The sequence below is a fragment of the Copidosoma floridanum genome, unplaced genomic scaffold, assembly GCF_036245765.1.
Source record: "Copidosoma floridanum isolate Cflo_tuat_1 unplaced genomic scaffold, Cflo_Japanese_pri ptg000021l, whole genome shotgun sequence".
Classification (NCBI taxonomy): Eukaryota; Metazoa; Arthropoda; class Insecta; order Hymenoptera; family Encyrtidae; genus Copidosoma; species Copidosoma floridanum.
Window position 1 is genome coordinate 25,432,603 of NW_028321898.1, and position 18,348 is coordinate 25,450,950.

Here is an 18,348-nt window from a genome sequence, read left to right on the forward strand (position 1 = left end):
CCCCGATACAAAGTGTACGCGTACACGGAGGCTAGCAATTAAGGTGCCGATCGTATTATATATATCGTTACCCATACGGGAATATACGCGTACTGATTGATTGTTGCGATGATTGGCCGATGATGGGGTACATAAGTCTATATATACCTACCATGCACGTATATTATACACGTTATTACAGCAGGTATATAATATATGCTGCTGTTGTGCTCGATCGATTGTATACCTATACAAACACAACTCTATATTGGTATATTATACCTATTCACACAAATGGGACATTAATTACTCGGGCTGAACGTTCAGTTATACTTATTATCCTCGCAATGATTGATTTTTACTGCCTTTTTTTTTCTCATTTGGCGAAGATTCTTACGTAAGAACGCCACCACGTAACACGAGAGATCACGTACTTGAACTAGATAACTTTGCTCTACCACCCCCCTCCCAATGGGACCAAATGCAAGGGCAGCCGGAAATTTATGTACACGCGTGTTTTTAATCGTGTCAGGGTCAGGAGGGGGGGAGCAAGGAAGGAGTCAATTATAGTGATATGAATTATTTATCAAAGTGGCGCATTGTTGATATTAGATCGCATGCAAACGAGCTGTCGTTGGTCGTCTTTTTGCAAATTATATATACGTCACATCTTGTACCGATATTTGTCTGTTGTATGACTGAGGTACACATTAATACTCGTACGCGCACACATAGCGAGACCTTTTCCTCGTCCAAGGGTACACCTAACTGAACTTTTTTTCAATAGTCACGAGCGATCTGTTGGTTCGGGCGCGGCTCTATATAGGTATTGGTATTATACATATATTATATTGTACTTGCGTTCGCACGACAGTAAAACTAAATATCCGCCATCTCCGTCAGTCCATTCTCATACACTCGACTCTATGATAAGGGTATACGTATACGTTAATTTTTAACAGGTCGGAGGCAGCAGAAAGACGTTCACAATAGAACCCCCAGTAGCTAGACCCAACAGCTCCCTTCCGAGAACATCTGTGCAATGTATAGGGTATAGAGATGCTATTGTCCCGAAGCCACGCCGATCCTCCTCCTCCTACCCCCCCCCCACGATATCGTGAAAAAAATAAACGAAAAACAAAAGCAAACGAGCGATTGAAACAAAAAATGTCCTTACCGATTTTCTAGCGTGTGCAGTAGACCCGAGGAACCTTGACCTTGTGGCTTTGCGCTCGAAAGCGCTTGTAATATTACGTAAAAAGCGCGCGAACGCGCGCGTGTAATTGTGTGTACGTGTGAATGCACGGAGGGGAGTGGGAGAAATATATCGACGTATTATCCCGAGGCCGCAGTCAATGAACCGCCCGAAGAGCTGGTCTTGAAATTTTTTTTTTTTTTTTTTTTTTTTCCCCTGTGCAGTTCAGTGTACCTGAATCGGTTTTAGAACTTCCGGTGTTTTTTTTCTGCACTTTACAGAACGTTGGATTAATTTGTTGTGGCTACCGATTGTTATTAACCTCAGGTGATTGTTCGATCGTTGCAGTGAAAATTGCGTTTGGGCCATTAGGTGCCCAAGTGAATTTAAAAGGAAATCGCTTACCGATCTCCGAAGATCGGCTTTTGTTTTAGTGGCAAATCGAGTTTGTTCTAATCGAAAAAAAATGAGGATTCCTTTTTTTCACGATGCAAACATCCGATCGGAGCAACTCGTGAACGTTTTCTCTCATTTTTCATTTCCATACCACAACTTCGACATTTCTCTATTTTCCTTTACGTTTTCTCAAGCATTGAAACCAAGCCCACTCGACCATCGTACAAACGTACGGCAGAAAAAAAAAAATCACGTAATTCAATCTCGATAGGCACGCACGCAGAAAACCCCCTGAATATCAGATTCACCCCAAACGTACCCACAATCAAACCCCGCGAATCTCCAAATGGAAAACTCCTCCGTGTCCCTTTCCAAGGAGCCTATCCATACGTATACATACATATACACGCGAAAATGATAATTCCAAAGCTCGCCATGGTCATGAACTTGCCCGTGCGCCCTTCTTTGAAATTAAAATCTCTCCCCCTTTTCCCGTGCACGGGTTAACAGGCGCCTTTGGTTGTATCGCGCGAATGCCTATTGTTCGGCTCGGTCCTACATGAAAATCGGCACGGAGCATAGCAATGTGTAAATGGTTCTTTTTCAAATCCAAATGACCACCCGCGTCGACGCATACAAATAATGGTATACGAAAATAGCGCAAGGGGGGGGGGAGGACTGGATCGCGTATCGCTCACCTGGTAGGGGTAGGCACCCGGTCTGTAGAAGCTGCTGGTGGTCAACGCCGGATGGCCCTTGCTGCTCCCGCACATGGATGCCATGGCCTTTTTTTTATTAAGTATTTATTCCTCCAATCACTTATCAAACTGTTTTTTTTTTTGTTTTTTTTTTTGTTTTTTGATGGGGTTGGATCGATAAATAATCAAGAAACACCACTTAACATCTGGATTATTCCACCCCCTCCGAGTCTCTCTCTCTCTCTCTTTCGCTGTTGGTTTTACGATCTCTTCACTAAAAACTCGCATTCACATGATACCGGCCACTTGTTGTTTATACGTATACCCATCATCCCAAAGTTGTCTTTGAAAAATCAAAAAGAGAGGGCACTTTTTAACCGGTCACTCAAGGGAAAAGACAAAAAAACAAAAACAAAATATAGGAACTATCCCAACTCTCGGCAGCGCGTATACCGATCGAGGAGGGCTCGAGATTTTCCCACGCGACGATTCTTCGCGGCTGTGTACAACGCACGCAGTGGGCGAAGGGCTAGGAGAGTAACGAAAAAAGGAAAAAATAAAAATAAAAAAACAAAAAACAAAAAAAGAATTTTAGGGGACGACGACCGAGTGCCGGAGATATAGAGAGAAAAAAAAAGAGAGCGCGATTAGCGCGTCCAGCCAACGAGGCGGCTCGGCACCGACTGACAGCCAACGATGCTCCGGCCCCGCCATTCCTCCGGCTCGCGGGGCCTCTTCCTTCCCTCGCTTTTTTTACTTACGGACTTGGTATCTCTTCTCCCTCTCTCTTGGATCTTTCTTTTTTACCTCCTCCTCCTCCTCCTTTGCTTCTTCTCCCTAGCCACCGTAGATATATATGTGCACTATACTGCATGCATAGATGAAAGTATATAGTAGCATGTATACACGGAGGAGAGAGGGATAAAGGATGAGATGGTCAGCAGATAGAAGAAGAACTTGCTGCAAAGTATATATATTCACCGGAAGCCCAGGCGATCGGGTTTTCGAGTGGAGGCATTTTGGGGGATCGTAGCGTATTTTGTGCATACCGGGGTACAATAGCTTGTACCCTAAAGAGCGACTCGATCGGTTCTATTAATAGCCCCTCATCGGTACGGATGTATATACATATAATGTATGTAAGAGTCCTCGTTTTCCGCGAAAGCATGTGGGAAAACTCGAGCGCCAAGTGAGAGGGACACTGCGCCGCGAGCCGAGGAGGAGCAAAAACTGGTCTTCTTCTTCTTCTTCTTCTTCTTGGCGCTCGGATAAATGACCATAGAGCCGCTGTAATCTACTTTTAAAACGAGTTCAAGGGAACGATTCGACGCTTCGTTTATTGGGGAGGGACGATGATCGAGTGCTGGGTTGTACACTGCTGGTTTTGCATGGATTTTCCTCACTTTGACACACCACTTGAAAACAGATAAATAGCGAAGGCCCGACTCGTTATATACGGAACGGTCAGGCCATGTATATATAACCCAAACGTCACTACGAAACGTCAGAAAAATGGTATGCGTATAGCAACACGAGAGGAGATGATGTATTGTGGAAGCCGCTCGGCGGAACATAACTCCCTTTGGGCTCTCGTTTCCGCCTTTTTTTTTCTCCTTCTAAACCATAAGCACGAGGATTTCTTGTATAGCTCCCCCCCTTGGCTTTGTTTTCTTTGCTCTGTTCCATCCTCCCTCCGCACTCGTTGCCGAGTCTTTTCTTGTTTTCTTTTTTTTTTTTTTTTTTTTTTCAAAATAAATAAGTAAAATACGTCCCGTCCAAAGTACGGGGCAAGCGAGCTTCTTTTCATACTTCGACTCTTGTATCTCCGGAGAGAGGACCTTGGCTCATTAGGCTTCCATCTCACGTGTTTTACGGGCATGTACTTAATAACTCGGTATTTTAAATACACCGCTCGCTCTCGGTCTCCCCAACTTTTACGTGTCGACGACCCCGTATATTACTATATTAACCACACGTGTGGCTACTACTGGCTGCGTGTACATGTATGTGTAGGTATATAGGTACGCCTGCGTTGCTCCCGACACATTACAATTAACTTTGAACGTCGTCGGCGTGTACACACAGGTGAAGGCATTCAGCGTGAAGAAAAGAACCTCCCGAGGGGGGGGGGACCCTTTTAAGTATATATAATAATAATGGCTGCCCTCCGCTGATGGTTCGTTGCTCTCGTTTTTTAGGCACCAACACACAGGGAGTGCCTTTTTTTTAATCGTTTTTTCACCCCACACCAGCACTGAGATCGTATAAACATATTTTTTTTTTTTTTAATCCATAATGTTTCGTCAAAGAGGACAATATACTCCACTGAACCCCAACTCTGAGACAAAATGGCACCTCGACGCAAATTGTCACGCCACCATCTGAGAGGGAGCCATATATTTATATGCAGATCAGTTAATTGCTGTGATGTAGTGATGAAAAAAAGAAAAAGGCAACAAAAATAAATAAAAGTAAAAAGACCACAGGAATTTGTAATATATATCTACGTAATATTATATAGGTGAGTGTTTTTTCTACCAATCACACACCCGCGTCTTTGATCAAAAATTATTAATGATTGATTAATCACAATACCCCGTGTAGTGTGTATTTTTTTCAAGCTTTTGATGTTTCAATAAATTTTGCGATCAGTCTTTGCTCACAATGAATTACGATTTTTTTTGTATGAAGTTAAAAATTTTTCCTTTTTCCTCAATCCAATCGACTTCAGGGTAACTGATAAACTTTTTCCGAGCACCCATTACAATGATGAATTTTCATGAGCTGACTAAACACATTTTACATTTACAACAGAGTTTTTTCCACAGATGGTAACAACATGAGCCGATGAAGGCACCGTGTTGCGATTCTTCAACGAAATTTTAACTGTAAAGTGTCCGCTGATAGTCCGTGACGAAGCAGAATTTCTCTTGTACGGAAAAAAAACGATAAGTTGCCCCAAGAAAAAGATAAGTTGAGTGTGGGTAATAAAGTTTTTTTTTTTAAATGAACCCATTGCCACAATAATAATAATTCATTACAAGTGCATATGATAATAATATTGTTATCAATGTTAGAAAAGAAGAAATGTAATGAATTAATAAAGCTTCGGGGTTGCGATGCTGTATAGTATGTTCAAAACACAAATTAAATCATTTCTCGACAATGATCCCTCAAAATGATCAAAGTATTATGCGGTTTGAAGGCAACAGCTATGAAATTTCTAGGTGAAAGTCCGCGAAAGAAGAGATTGTTTATTACTGTACGTCCAGAAGTTATGACAGCGTCCAAAAACCGATTTATTGCGCAAGAGAGAGGGGGCATAGGCATACAGACATCGCGAAAATTGAATATAATATATTATGTGAGCTCGTGGATTTGAGCGGATACGTGTATGTACCGATGCTCTTGTGCACATTTCGCGTCAGGATGTAATTTCCCGTTCGCGAACCGTCTCGAGCGTAATTTATTGTTGTATACGGGTAATTCAATGGGGCGCGCGAGAAGTAGCGTAATATGCATATCCATGCCTCTATATATATGTACATCGCGATAGAGGAGCTATTACGCGTGCACAAGGCACGGGGGTCGGCTTTTGTTCTCTCTCTCTCTCTACCTATACCTATACATACGTGTGTGCTCTCGCGTCTTGTGCACGTAATATTTATGATTTTGACTCAAAGTTATTACACTTATACTCGCATCTTCGTTTACCTCGTGCTTTTGTTTGGCAACATTTTTCATACTTCAAAGCGACGTATCGACGTGTGATTCGTACATTAATTATAATTGACTGTGTTTATTCACAAAAATGTGCATGTCACGAAGAATTTAAAAAAAAAAAAAAGAAAGAAATCAATGACTTGACACGCCAAAAAAGACCGAGTGCGCGTCCATATTTCGCGTGTATATACTACACACAACAACCATTGTCTCCTTGCTCGCGTATAGCGTGTGTGCATGATGACTATATTGGACAAAAGGTCCTCTAATACGTACAATAAAAAGAACCCCGTTACATCATCAGCATCAGCGCATCCTTCGTTCCACATCTCACTACGACTATACATATACGATAAATCGCTCACCTGCTGTTGTTCATATCCCTTGTTAGTTGCCCATTACGCGATATACATATACCATGTGTGTAGAGTTGTGGGCGGGAACACCGATTGTTATTCGAAAAACGCTTATTTTACAGTATACTCTTGTATATAGTACAAGCTTATAAGCAACACTTGAATCGAATGTTATATATCTATACAGCGTTACGGGGATGATCCTTGTTATATACTTACGTATAATATATTATGTAGATCGGTACGTGGGGATGTGGGCCAACTAGCCGCGTTTTGTCGCTTCAACTTTTATTTCCGCCATCCGAGTGCGTAAATGTGATGGCCTGCTTTTCACGAGCTCTCGGGCATCACAGGTAAACTATCCAGATAATAATATACAACGTCACATCGCAAAAGTGACCCGCGTCGCGCTTTTTCATTCAAGAAATTCACGAAGAAAAAAAAAAAAAACGTCCACTTGTCACCGTTACAACATCTTGGGGACCAGGGGATATAATATTTCTTTTCCCAGACTATATAACTAACAAGGCAAAATACCGATCTGCCCGTGGAGCTCCTCCTCAAAGCTGCATCGTAGGTATATTATGTATTAAATATAATCAAGGAGCTAGGAAAAATATGTGCACGTTACTATTCAGCTTTGATGCAGACGAGGAGGACACTGTCGACATAATAATATATGCACACTCCACGTTATGTAGTGTGGGACACGCGTGTACGGTACTATTTTTTTTTTTTTTTTTTTTTTACCGAAATGAGTAAAAAATATATAAGATATGAAAATGTGGATGTATGCGTACCAAGAAATGACAAAATATGACACACCTACGCTGCGGGTAATTTGCTCTGATGTTGCCACCCGTGTACACCTTTGGGAATGATACCGTTGTCACTCTTTCTCTCCAATGTTCCGTTCTTCAGTTGTGCCTTTTTTTCATGGTACACATATTTTACATGATTAAGTACACCCGCGCTCGCTTTCTGTGACGCCTCAACTGTATACCTGCGGTTATATACATGTGTACGCACATATACACATACCGTTAATAAAAGCGACGCCCCGCGAGTGTGGAGCGCGATTAGGTACGACTTTATACAAAAAAAAAAAATGTATACTTACGCAAGTAGAGGACGTGGGACGATGTTCGCGAAAACCTTGACGCGGATTTTGTTCTGATTTTTCATGTGCTACGTCGGCCTTTTTGTTTCCTAGCCGTTTGAGAGAGTATTAATTTTCACTCATGCCCCGTTGTTGCGTTTATGGTGCGAGTGGTGTTCATTAATTAAGTGCCTTTTTTTTTTTTTTTTTTTTTTTCAACTTTGTGGTACTCGGATGCACATTAAAATGAATTTGAGGTATGGAAGGGGGGACAATACGTTTTATTTTTATGAACAATAATGTTTCGTTTGATGAGTGCTTTGAAGGACAACAGCTGGTTTCCTTTCAAATTTTTGATGCATAAAAGTGCATCATCTCTACAGGTTTTGGCAACAAAAGTTGATTAAGTATTCGATTCATAGAGCCAATGGATCATTCATTGCAACGCTAAGTATATGTATAAATCTAATTTGGCGATTATTTCTCACTGAATTGCGTTGTATGTCATCCTCCAATAAATCAACAAATCACGTCACGTGTATTAACAAAACTACTCATTGGCATACACTGTGTGTATGTAATATAAGCGTGAAGCTCAAGCAACTCAACAGCTGTGTAAAAAATACACACGCTCCGTCCAATCGAATCCCGCAAATTGGAAGCTCTTGTTGCGCGTCCTTGCCTCGTATAGTTCCACACCAAGTTGTTGCTCAGAGCACGCGATTCTCGATCCTCTCGAATGAAAAAAAAAAAAATAAAGAAAACTAAGGCGAAACCATTCGGAGGAGAGAGGAATCCCGGAGAAAAAGATCCGTAGAGACGAATAATCACCACTCGGCTCTGTTTTTCCTCGCTGTTTATATATATATATATATATATATATATACCCATACTCCTGTCATCGTCGTGTCTCTCGGCGACTTTTGCTCTCTAAGGCGCTCATCGTTTTTTGCCGTCACTCGCCACTGCAGTGTCTAGTCTCTTGTTGTGTACTCACTTACCTACTGCACTCCGTATGCCTACTTACTCGAGTAAAGAGAGAGAGAGAGAGAGAGAGTGCGAGTTTTTTGTAAACCCAAGTGCAACTATGGTATATAAATATACTGACGACGTAGCGCGAGAGACGGATAGGAGGGTAAAAATAATCGCGCTCTGGGTAAATACTTGCCTGTTTTTCATCGGGCCAATTTAGTTTTGCCATTTTTTGTATATACACACGTACACACGCTAGGAGGTGCACATAACAGAGGCTCACGAGAATAGACGAAGTTTTTTTTTTTTTTTTTTTTTTTTCATATGAAAAAATCGATCCCAATCGGTCGTCGCACTCGGCCGATCTGCGTGACGATACAGGTATCGATCTCATGAATACATGTGCGTACAAAACACCGTGAAAATCTGATCAACGTCACGCGTTGTATTTTGAGAGAAACCAGTTTTATCTCTCTCGCAACGTGCGATTTAAATCGTTAAACAGATGATCGGTAACTCGTTCGCTCGTACGTGGAGGAAAATTAAAAGACCGGGCGACGGGATATCGGACGCTTTGCTGTAAAATACACGCTTTATTCGCTTAACAATAAATATGGGGTCTTTTTTTTCTTTATATATATATATATATATATAATCTTTAAACATGCAGCGATTCTCGCCACCTTAACAAACATATTATGTACTTCGCTCTCGTATCCTTCCAAACGCAAACACGTACCGTGCGACATGATAATAATAAATAATTAAAAAATGATGCGTAGAAAAAAAAAAGAAACGGGGACTCATCGATGAACGTCCCCGGCGACCGCGTCGAGTATCCTCTGCAAGCTCTGCGCGTCGAATCCGAAAAACTCCCGCTCCCGGGGCGGCTTGTCCCTGTCTAGGGAGCGTTTCCTGCGCCTCGCCAAAAAATCGTCCTCCTCGTCGCTTATCATCGGATTGACCTTGGCGTAGTAGAGCGCAGCGAAGCCGCTGTAGATCAACAGTGCCGCGGTCGCCAACTGAAACGATTCAACGCCCGTTGTCATCCATCGCCAACTTATAGTGAGTGTAATATATGTATATGTACGTGACGTACTTGAAAAACGGCCCAAAACTTGTAGCTACCCTCGTTGATTAGAAAATCGTAGTAGCCGCCCCAGTAATCGACCTTCGGCTCGACCATGGCCTTGGTGTCTCGGTAGTCATGGTCGTCGGGCAGGAGCGCCTCCTCGTCCTGGTACAACACCTCGTGATCGTCGTGAGCAGCTCGAGCGGATTCGGATGCCCCGTCTTCCACATGCCGCCATCTCGCTTGCCTGCGGATTATTTTTATTGGTCACCCACTCTTTGGTTCACTCAACAGCAACAAGTAGAAAAAAAAAAAAAAAAAAGAAAAAAAACAGTGGGCAATTTCACCTATACGACTCGTCCGTAGTCGTGAGAGTCCTAACGTCGTAGTCACTGAACGCGCTCTCGCCGAGTCTCACCCCTGTCGTCCACACAACAATCCAGCACCAAAGTGTCTTTTCCATCGTCCGATGTGTAGCAATGTTTTATACCCACGGGTGCACAACAACAACAACAACAACAACAACAACGGCCGTCGATCTGTGGCGCTTCTCGGCTCATCGATCCGAGGGTGCCGATGATGGTTTTCCGAAAGATCGGCGGGAGTCGCGGCCCATCGGAATATCGTTAAATCGAGGAGCGTTATGAGACTGACGGTAGTTTAGCGACTGACGGCTCATCCGCGTTTCGTAACTGTATACCGGGGGCCCATGGAACGTTATGCAAACGGGCTACCGAGCGCTAAACGGTCCTAATTGTTGTTACCGATCTCCGCGAGCGCTCTGATTTTTTTTCCGTCTTCTTTTTTCCCTCGCACCCGCGCGAACAAACATCGATGGAATTTCTCGATGTGCAGGAGGAGGAGGAGGAGGAGGAGGTTTCGCGGAATAGGCGTAACGTACGCAAGTATCCTGCCGACGACTGACAACGACCGAGGGTGGGTCGAGCGATTAGCGCGCGGGAGGGGTACCGTTGCAGGAAACGGCGTGCCGATAAAACCACGAGGGTTCCTTGACTTTGTTTCATTTTTTTCTTCTTCTTCCGTGGAATGACTGCATCTTGTGCATTTTTGGTTGGAGCTATAAATGTATATATACGGGGGTGTAGAGCAGCGAGGATTCGGTTATTGGAGGGTGATATGTAAAATATCGAGCACGTGTATGGGCGTCAAACAATGGATTTATTAACAAATGAAAAAAAGAGAAAAAGAGAGAGAGAGAGAGAGATACAAAAGAACGCAGTAAAATGTACAGACTCGCAACAACAATACAACATATATATATATATATGTGAATATAATGTACGCGGGGTTTGTGAAAATTCGATAAAGTGGTCAGTGGTTGGCGAGCGAGTAGCTCTCGATGGCCTCGAGGGCCTCGGTCGCGTAGTCCAACCACCCAGGACCGGAATGATCGCTCCTGCTCTGGTTCATGCTCATCTCCATTGGCGGTCCCGGAAAGTTGATCTTGTGCCTGGCTATGCTCTTCAGCACCAGGGCACCGATGTAGATGATGAAGTAGATGCTAAAGTACAGCGGCACGTACCAAAGCTTCTTACCGATGTAGTAGTACGAGTAGGTGGGCCGCTTGTTCAGTCGCTGGTCCATCGGCTCGGGCTCCATCGTCGTAGTCCTAGGCTTCGGGTGGAGGTAATGGTAGTAGACCGGCTGGTGGTGGTGGTGGTGATCGTCCGGCTCGTGGTCGTAGATGATATCTTCCTCGTCCTGCTGGTGGTGGCCGTAAGGCGGATACTCGAGGGACTTGGGGGGATGCTCCGGCAGCTCGTAAACGATCGGCTTGCTCGGCTTAGGCCCGTACGACTCTGCGAACTATGGATTCACCGCTCTTATGTTTTACCTTGTAGTCGTATCTTTCTCTCCGAGAGAGGATCCATCTTACCGGTGCGGCGTACGAGGGAAAAGAGTAGTCCTTGATCACCGGGGGCTTCGAGACGACGGTGGCCACCGGTGCCAGTGGTGGTGGATAGTCATCGTAACTCATGGTAACTATCGGCTTCGTGTAGATGACGTCCTTGGACGAGGAGACTGGATTCGAGGGGTCGATCTGATGCTGGGGCTGCTGACGCATGTGCGAGAGGACGTGCTCGAAACTCGCTGGTGGATGAAAACGCTCTTGGGGCTTCTTGCGACCGGTCGAGGCTGCATCCAGCTGCGAGACTAGCTGCTCGTCCAGGGTGGAGTACCTGGGATAGGAGATTGCATCGTTACCGTTTGAATACCGATTTACCGATTTTTACCGATTCGTTTTTAGAGAGCAGAGCAAAAGACTGACTTAGATGTACATAGAAGAAGAAATCTTACTTGGGCGTGGATGGATGGTTGACAACCTCGCCAGGGCTAAGTTCTACGGTAGTCCTCTGGTGGGCGGCCGCGAAAATCGGCGCTAGCGTGAAGGCCACGTCCTGCGAGCCCGATCTCGCTTGTCCGTACCTCGAGACCTTCGAGTAGGCAGACACACGTGGAGCTGACGGGAGTACGAGACACTTGATAAATACGAGCACGAGGAGCGATTGCCGATTCTTCATGTTGAAGCGCCGATTTGCCGATCGTCCGAAGACTGATGATCACATGTTTGCGTGCTGTGGATTTTCGAGCGACGCGCGAGTTGCGGGGACCTTGTGCACGTGTGTGTGTATCGGCTGGGCCTTTATATAGGCTCGGTTAAACTGTTGTATATGTACCAAAGTTCGCACGGACTTGCTGATAATTAGCAGGGCAAATTGTAACGGAGCGCGCCGGGGTGTTGTATATATATATGTATGTGTCCAGGGAAGGGAAGGTGCTCAAAAGAGTCGGTGTAATATGATCGGTATAAGATAGTACTGCTCAGAACTGGGCGTGAATGCTGTTTTCAAATTTTTCGTACAAAAACAAAAGTAAATCGCGTTAAGTATACTTAGAAATTTTTTTTTTCTTTCTTTCAAGTATTATATAAAGTACAGGGAGATTAATTTTATTCCAGAAAATAAAAAACAATTAATGCATTACAATTTGGGAAAAGGACCAAAGTATGTTTAAAAAGGTGTTTAAATTAAAAATTTTTTAATCGAATACTTTACAATAATTTAATATCTCAAATATAATTGTAATCCACGAACGTTTGATGACAAGCTTCGAGGTGCATTTCGTGCTTCTGGAGAAATAGTTGCAAAGGATGTGATAGAGCTTGTTATGTGTAATTTTGAACAAAGTTGGTAGGAAAAAATCAATGTCGTTTTCCTCATTGCAATTTATTGGATAAGTTATTGCTCGACGACAATCGGGTGTTTCATCGTTCTTACGGAGTTGTTGAAAATAATTTTTATGTATTATAAATATTGAATTGCGCTTACAAAAAGAGTTACGATTAATGCGAATGTTTTGTCTACAGCATATTTTTGCAAATGCCACACATTCATCGTTCGACTTGCTAATTTAATTGATTAAAAAAACTATCTAACAAACATTACGAAGAGTCACAGTCTGAAACTTCATTTCTCAAGATGTTGGATGTGATATTTCATCCTTGTTTTTGCACGAGTGGAGGAAACGAAGGGGTGGGGTGATTTTCGATCGTTTAAAGTAAACGAAGAAATTCGATTTGACTTCATTGTCGATCGGACTGAGCGGTGTGCAGTGCGTGAAGTAAACAAGTCGGGAGACAAAAAATTGCCTTTGTTTTCTTGTTTGTCAACTCGTAAAATTTATCGCTATGGTAGCGCAACTGTGCTCCATAACTCAAAAACTCATAAAAATTTTAAGACCAAAAGCACTTTTCTCCAAGTACGAAATAAAATGGACCAACGTCGTTTTGATCACTTTGTTCCACTTGGTTGCTCTTTACGGGCTCTTGACGTTTCCCTACATTCAAAAGTACAAAACTGTACTTTTTGGTAAGGAATTTTCCTACAATTTTTTATTTTACTGTTTTTTTTTTCTTTTTTTTTTTTACCCTTATATCGATATTTTTTTTTAATTTTAGCGTTCATCTTGACGTTGATCGCGGGTTTTGGTGTCACTGGTGGTGTCCATCGATACTGGACCCACAAGGCTTACAAGGCCAAATTACCCCTGAAAATTATCCTCGTTTGCTGTTACACGTTGGCTGGTCAGGTATTTATTATACATTTGTGTTTCTATCACATGTTGTTCGATGGAGGTAATAATAAATAAATGACGTGTGTCACAGAATTCCATATACGATTGGGTAAGGGACCATCGAATCCACCATAAATTCAGTATGTATATATTACTCATTAAATTATTGTTATTATATATATTATACTCATTAAATAAAACGTTCAATGATGTATTGTATGATTGCCACGCAAGCTGAAACTGATGCAGATCCTCACAATAGCAAGCGCGGCTTTTTTTTTTCACACGTTGGCTGGCTTTTCATCAAAAAACATCCAGACGTTATTGAAAAAGGAATTCAGATGGACATGAGCGACATCGAGAACGATCCGATCGTCAATTTTGCCAACAAGTCAGTATATTATGATTTTCATTACTTTTGTGGTGTCTATTGATACTTTGAATCATCATTTTTGCAGGCACTTTACGAAATTGAAATTGTTATTTGCATTCGTGTCAGTAGCGGTTCCAGTGTACGTTTGGAATGAGTCTTGGTACTACTCTGCAATGGCCCAACTTGTGAGATTCATATACACCAGCAATGTTACCTGGTCTGTCAATAGTTTGGCACACATTTGGGGCACGAAACCTTACAATAAGTAAGTCCCACATTGTTTGAGTTTGAATTCAAGTTGTTGGTTTTTTTTTCAATTCGTTTTTTTCTCCAGGAACATTGCACCCGTGGAAAATCCTTTCGTCACGTATGTAACCAATGGCGAAGGCTGGCATAATTTTCATCACGTGTTTCCATTTGACTACAGGTGTCCAGAATTTGCAGGAAGGCATGACCCAACGGCAAAAGTAATTGAAATATTTGCGAAAATCGGATGGGCGTACGATCTTAGAAAAACAAAAGACTCAATGATTACAAGTACTTTAATGAAACATGGAGATGAAACAATAAAAAGCCAATTATCTTGATGGTCTTTTGAAGTTATACTTCTATAGGCGCATTATGAGTGAGGGTAAATCAACGATCTCAGATTTTAAGATTTTGACCTTGAGAAAAAGTGTGACGGAAGTGGATTTTCCTTGATTCTTCCCCTTCCCCTCGCCACCCATGACATACTTCCGGTTTCCTCTACACCACACGATGTGTATTCATTCATTTGGTTTGATTATACATTAAATGAATAGATAATTTATTTAATCTTACTTATTTTTTAGGAACATGTTTCGAAAATTTCGAAAAAATAATATATTAGCAGATCAGCTATTGTATTTATATAATAATAAACATTTATTTATTTATCATTGATTTGTTACTTTTTAAATAAATAAATAGTTGTTTACACAAAATTTTTAAAAATTAAGAAAAAATTTTTTTGTACTGTAAAAATACAATAATTAATTTTTATGGTGTTTTATTCTTTTACAATTTTTCCATTTGTGACTAAAGTGGTTTTTTAACGTTCTTCACACAGTTACCGGGGGGAAAAGTTCAGAGGAGTGAGAGGAACGCTATGTGTGCAGTAAAGCTAGCAATTGTTTTTTTCATGTGAATGTACTCAGATACATGCATACTCAATTTGTGGGTCTATTTGAAAATTCTATAGGTTTATCTAAAAGTAATCTTTTGGACCGAAAAAATTGGAAGATTCCTACAAATCATATAAATGCCAATCAACGTGATTTTTTATAAGGTTACATGTTAAATATCGATTTTTTAAAATGTAACGTTTATAAAATAATGGCACAGTCAAATGGACTGGAATTTTTGTGGGTATTTTTTATGCTATTTCAATATACGTTTGCCATTTGAATATCTGGAAAAAACCTATATGTGTGATGAACGTCCTAAAGGGACATTCACTGGTATGTAATACTACCCTTGCCTACTACAGGATGGTTTTTATCAATTTTCTGTATACAATTCTATTTTGGGTATTAAATTTAGACGAGGAATAAGTGTGGGATCGTATGTTATAGATGTGAGCGTGACTTTACAGATGTAATGAGTGTAGGCAGTAGTACTGCAGTAGGAAGTTGTTCTGAAATCATCGGAAGATTTGAAGAAAGCACAGTCTTGTACTGGCCAGCCTATATATTATTTTTATTGTATTATTCCGGATTATATTGTTCGTAATCGTTAACTCATTAAATATTAAAATATTTATTGAAACCACACCCAACTAACGTAGGTATACTCTTTTTAACGATAATTGCACCATTTTCGTACACAATATCGTTTCATTGAAGGTAAATTTATACTTATAATTATATTATATTCCATATAATTTTATAGAAGTATAACTTCTTATTTGGGTACCCAAGCACCCACTGTCCACTAGTTTTCTCAATTGACTGTACTGTACATTTATAGTTAATATTTATATGGATAAGAATTTTTAAAGTATGTAGAAGTATGTAAGCAATGTAGAGAATAAAAAAATTGAATAACTGCTTAGTAAAAATTAATACACCTTCATTTAAAGACTTTATTCCATTTCAAACTAAAAATTTAATTTCATATATACAGTGCTCTAATGAGAGATTTGAACAATGAAATAGAGTAGTAGTAATCATAAGCTATCTTACAAGTAACAAATTTATGTACAAGAGTGTAACTAGAATTATTATGTTGTCAATATACTTATATTATGACACTTGTAGAGGTTATGTTAATTACAACTTTTATTACTGATATTCAAATTCTGAGGATTCTACTTACTTATTATACTATTTTTAATACACGGTGTCTACCTTGAATGAGTTGAAAAAGTAATCGATGAATGTGAGAATTCCCATAGCAGTACCTGTACACTCTTTATGAAATGGCTCTCATGCATACTTGAAGTGGTGGAATCATAAAAAGTTAGCCATAGGATCACCATCCCTCATCCTCTTCATCTGATAAGCTTCTTTCTCCTCCGCAGTTGGCTCTTTAACGGTGTACATACTGTTGTAGGGCCTCTGCCTTTCGTCCATCTTCAACAGCTTCTCAGCCTCCTTCTGACTCTCCACTTCCTTCTTCAGGGCTTCCTTCAGCTTGTCCTTTTCCTTCTTGTCCTTCTTTCGCTTTTTTTTCTTCTTTTTCTCTTTGCGCCGCTTTTCCTTCATTTCCTTCTTTTCTTTCTTTTCCTTCTTGGACTTTTTATGCTTTTTCGTTTCCTCTTCGGAGCTGTCACTCGATGTATCACTATCACGACTCATTTTGTTGGAGCATCAACTTTTTTATTTTTGAATAAATGTAACTGTAATGAGCTTCAATTTTTTAGTAAATCAATGACATCTTCATGCAAACAATTCCGCCAGATTTAGTATTTGGAGTTGATACTGATTGATACACACTTCCGAAGTTTTAACGGAGTCACGCTGTCATTAAAGCATATTATACCCTAATACTTATATTATACCTATAAGCTGTAACCCGCCTAACCTCTAGCGCTGTGTCGTCTGCAATGTCTGCATTCTGCATGCATCTCATCTCTGCCGCAAACACGCAAATCTCATTTGTATCGTTACAACGTTAGACTAATTGTAGCATGCGTGTATAATAAAGAGAAAGCAGACTTAGCAGACATTGTGTCTCTCTTGCACTCACATTATTTATATCAGTTTTTCCGCATGCTGCACATGTTTGCGGGCTGGCAGAACCAACGTGTGCGTTTTGCATTTATTGTTATATATATTGCATGCATCGTGAATAGTGTATCAGCGCCATCTAGCGTTTTGTATTTCGCGGGCTGACGCAAACTATTTTCTAGGGGAACCGTCTTGAAAAAGTCCCTATATTCTAGGTATTTCCGGAAGAAGTAAATCACTAGACATATATAGATATACTATAGTGGGTCGAAAATCGCATACGTCAAGGGTCTATATTTTCGTGCTTCGAAATACGCAAATCGGCTCGAGATATATAAGTAGATGGTCACATGCATAAAAAAATACTTAAATTTGTCAAAAATGTAACAATAATTGTCACCCACGCTTGTACAGTATATATCAAAGCACGCAAATAGACCCCCAAAGTTTATCGGTGATGGACGACGAAATTGCATTTGGATCTAGCGTTGCAAATCCTGTTTTATCGACAGTTGACACATGATAAGATATAGATACCTGTAGTTCGACCGAGTCAGCCAACCGTCGGTACATCAACATGAAAACAGTCCCTGCTGTATCAACAGTTGACCGACGCACTGTACCGACGCTTTACCGACGACGAGGTCTACTAATGGAGTCTATTAAACTACTTGCGTGCTTTCGATACACGCAATATACTTACTAACCGCAAAGCGAGGCATGCGTGGGTGACAATAATTGTTACATTTTTGGCAAATTTAAGTATTTTTAGTATGCGTGTGACCATCAATCTCGAGCCGAATTGCGTGTTTCAAAGTACGCAAATAGACCCTTGACGTATGCGATTTTCGACCCACTATAGTATATCTATATATATCTAGTGATTTACTTCTTCCGCAAATCCCTAGAATCTAGGGACTTTTTCAAGACGGTTCCCCTAGAAAATAGTTTGCGTTAGCCCGTGAAATCCGCAACGCTAGATGGCGCTGATACACTAAAAAGAAATGTGTATATGTATAGTGTTATATACAGCGGTCCATGGTATCTATAGTGATTTACTGCTTCCGTAAATCCCTAGAATCTAGGGACTTTTTCAAGACGGTTCCCCTAGAAAATAGTTTGCGTCAGCCAGCCAAATACAAAACGCTAGATGGCGCTGATACACTGTACTTAAAGACTTTAAAGCAATTCATGCCCCC

General features: G+C 41.1%; 4 protein-coding genes across 4 annotated transcripts in view; 1 reads left to right on the top strand and 3 right to left on the bottom strand.

The window, feature by feature from the left end:
• The window catches only part of LOC106639117 (uncharacterized), a 39,031-nt gene extending 36,679 nt beyond the window's left edge, over positions 1-2,352 (bottom strand). Inside the window, exon 1 of the mRNA XM_089594811.1 lies at positions 2,269-2,352. Within this exon, the coding sequence (XP_089450937.1) occupies positions 2,269-2,352 (84 nt within the window). The remainder of the gene's footprint in view (positions 1-2,268) is intronic.
• A 6,869-nt stretch (positions 2,353-9,221) lies between these two features.
• Positions 9,222-9,953, bottom strand: LOC106639116 (uncharacterized). The gene is made up of 3 exons (XM_014352563.2): positions 9,838-9,953; positions 9,518-9,737; positions 9,222-9,440 (listed from the first exon to the last, which is right to left on the bottom strand). Exons 1-3 carry the CDS (start codon positions 9,951-9,953, stop codon positions 9,222-9,224), a joined length of 555 nt encoding a protein of 184 aa, XP_014208049.2.
• An 856-nt stretch (positions 9,954-10,809) lies between these two features.
• On the bottom strand, positions 10,810-12,182 carry LOC106639115 (uncharacterized). The gene is made up of 3 exons (XM_014352562.3): positions 11,810-12,182; positions 11,388-11,691; positions 10,810-11,317 (listed from the first exon to the last, which is right to left on the bottom strand). Exons 1-3 carry the CDS (start codon positions 12,031-12,033, stop codon positions 10,823-10,825), a joined length of 1,023 nt encoding a protein of 340 aa, XP_014208048.2. The 5' UTR covers positions 12,034-12,182; the 3' UTR covers positions 10,810-10,822.
• Positions 12,183-13,198: 1,016 nt separating this feature from the next.
• On the top strand, positions 13,199-14,712 carry LOC106639123 (acyl-CoA Delta-9 desaturase-like). The gene is made up of 6 exons (XM_014352573.2): positions 13,199-13,380; positions 13,470-13,600; positions 13,677-13,725; positions 13,820-13,976; positions 14,044-14,223; positions 14,293-14,712. Exons 1-6 carry the CDS (start codon positions 13,200-13,202, stop codon positions 14,543-14,545), a joined length of 951 nt encoding a protein of 316 aa, XP_014208059.2. The 5' UTR covers position 13,199; the 3' UTR covers positions 14,546-14,712.
• The last annotated feature ends 3,636 nt before the right edge of the window (positions 14,713-18,348 follow it).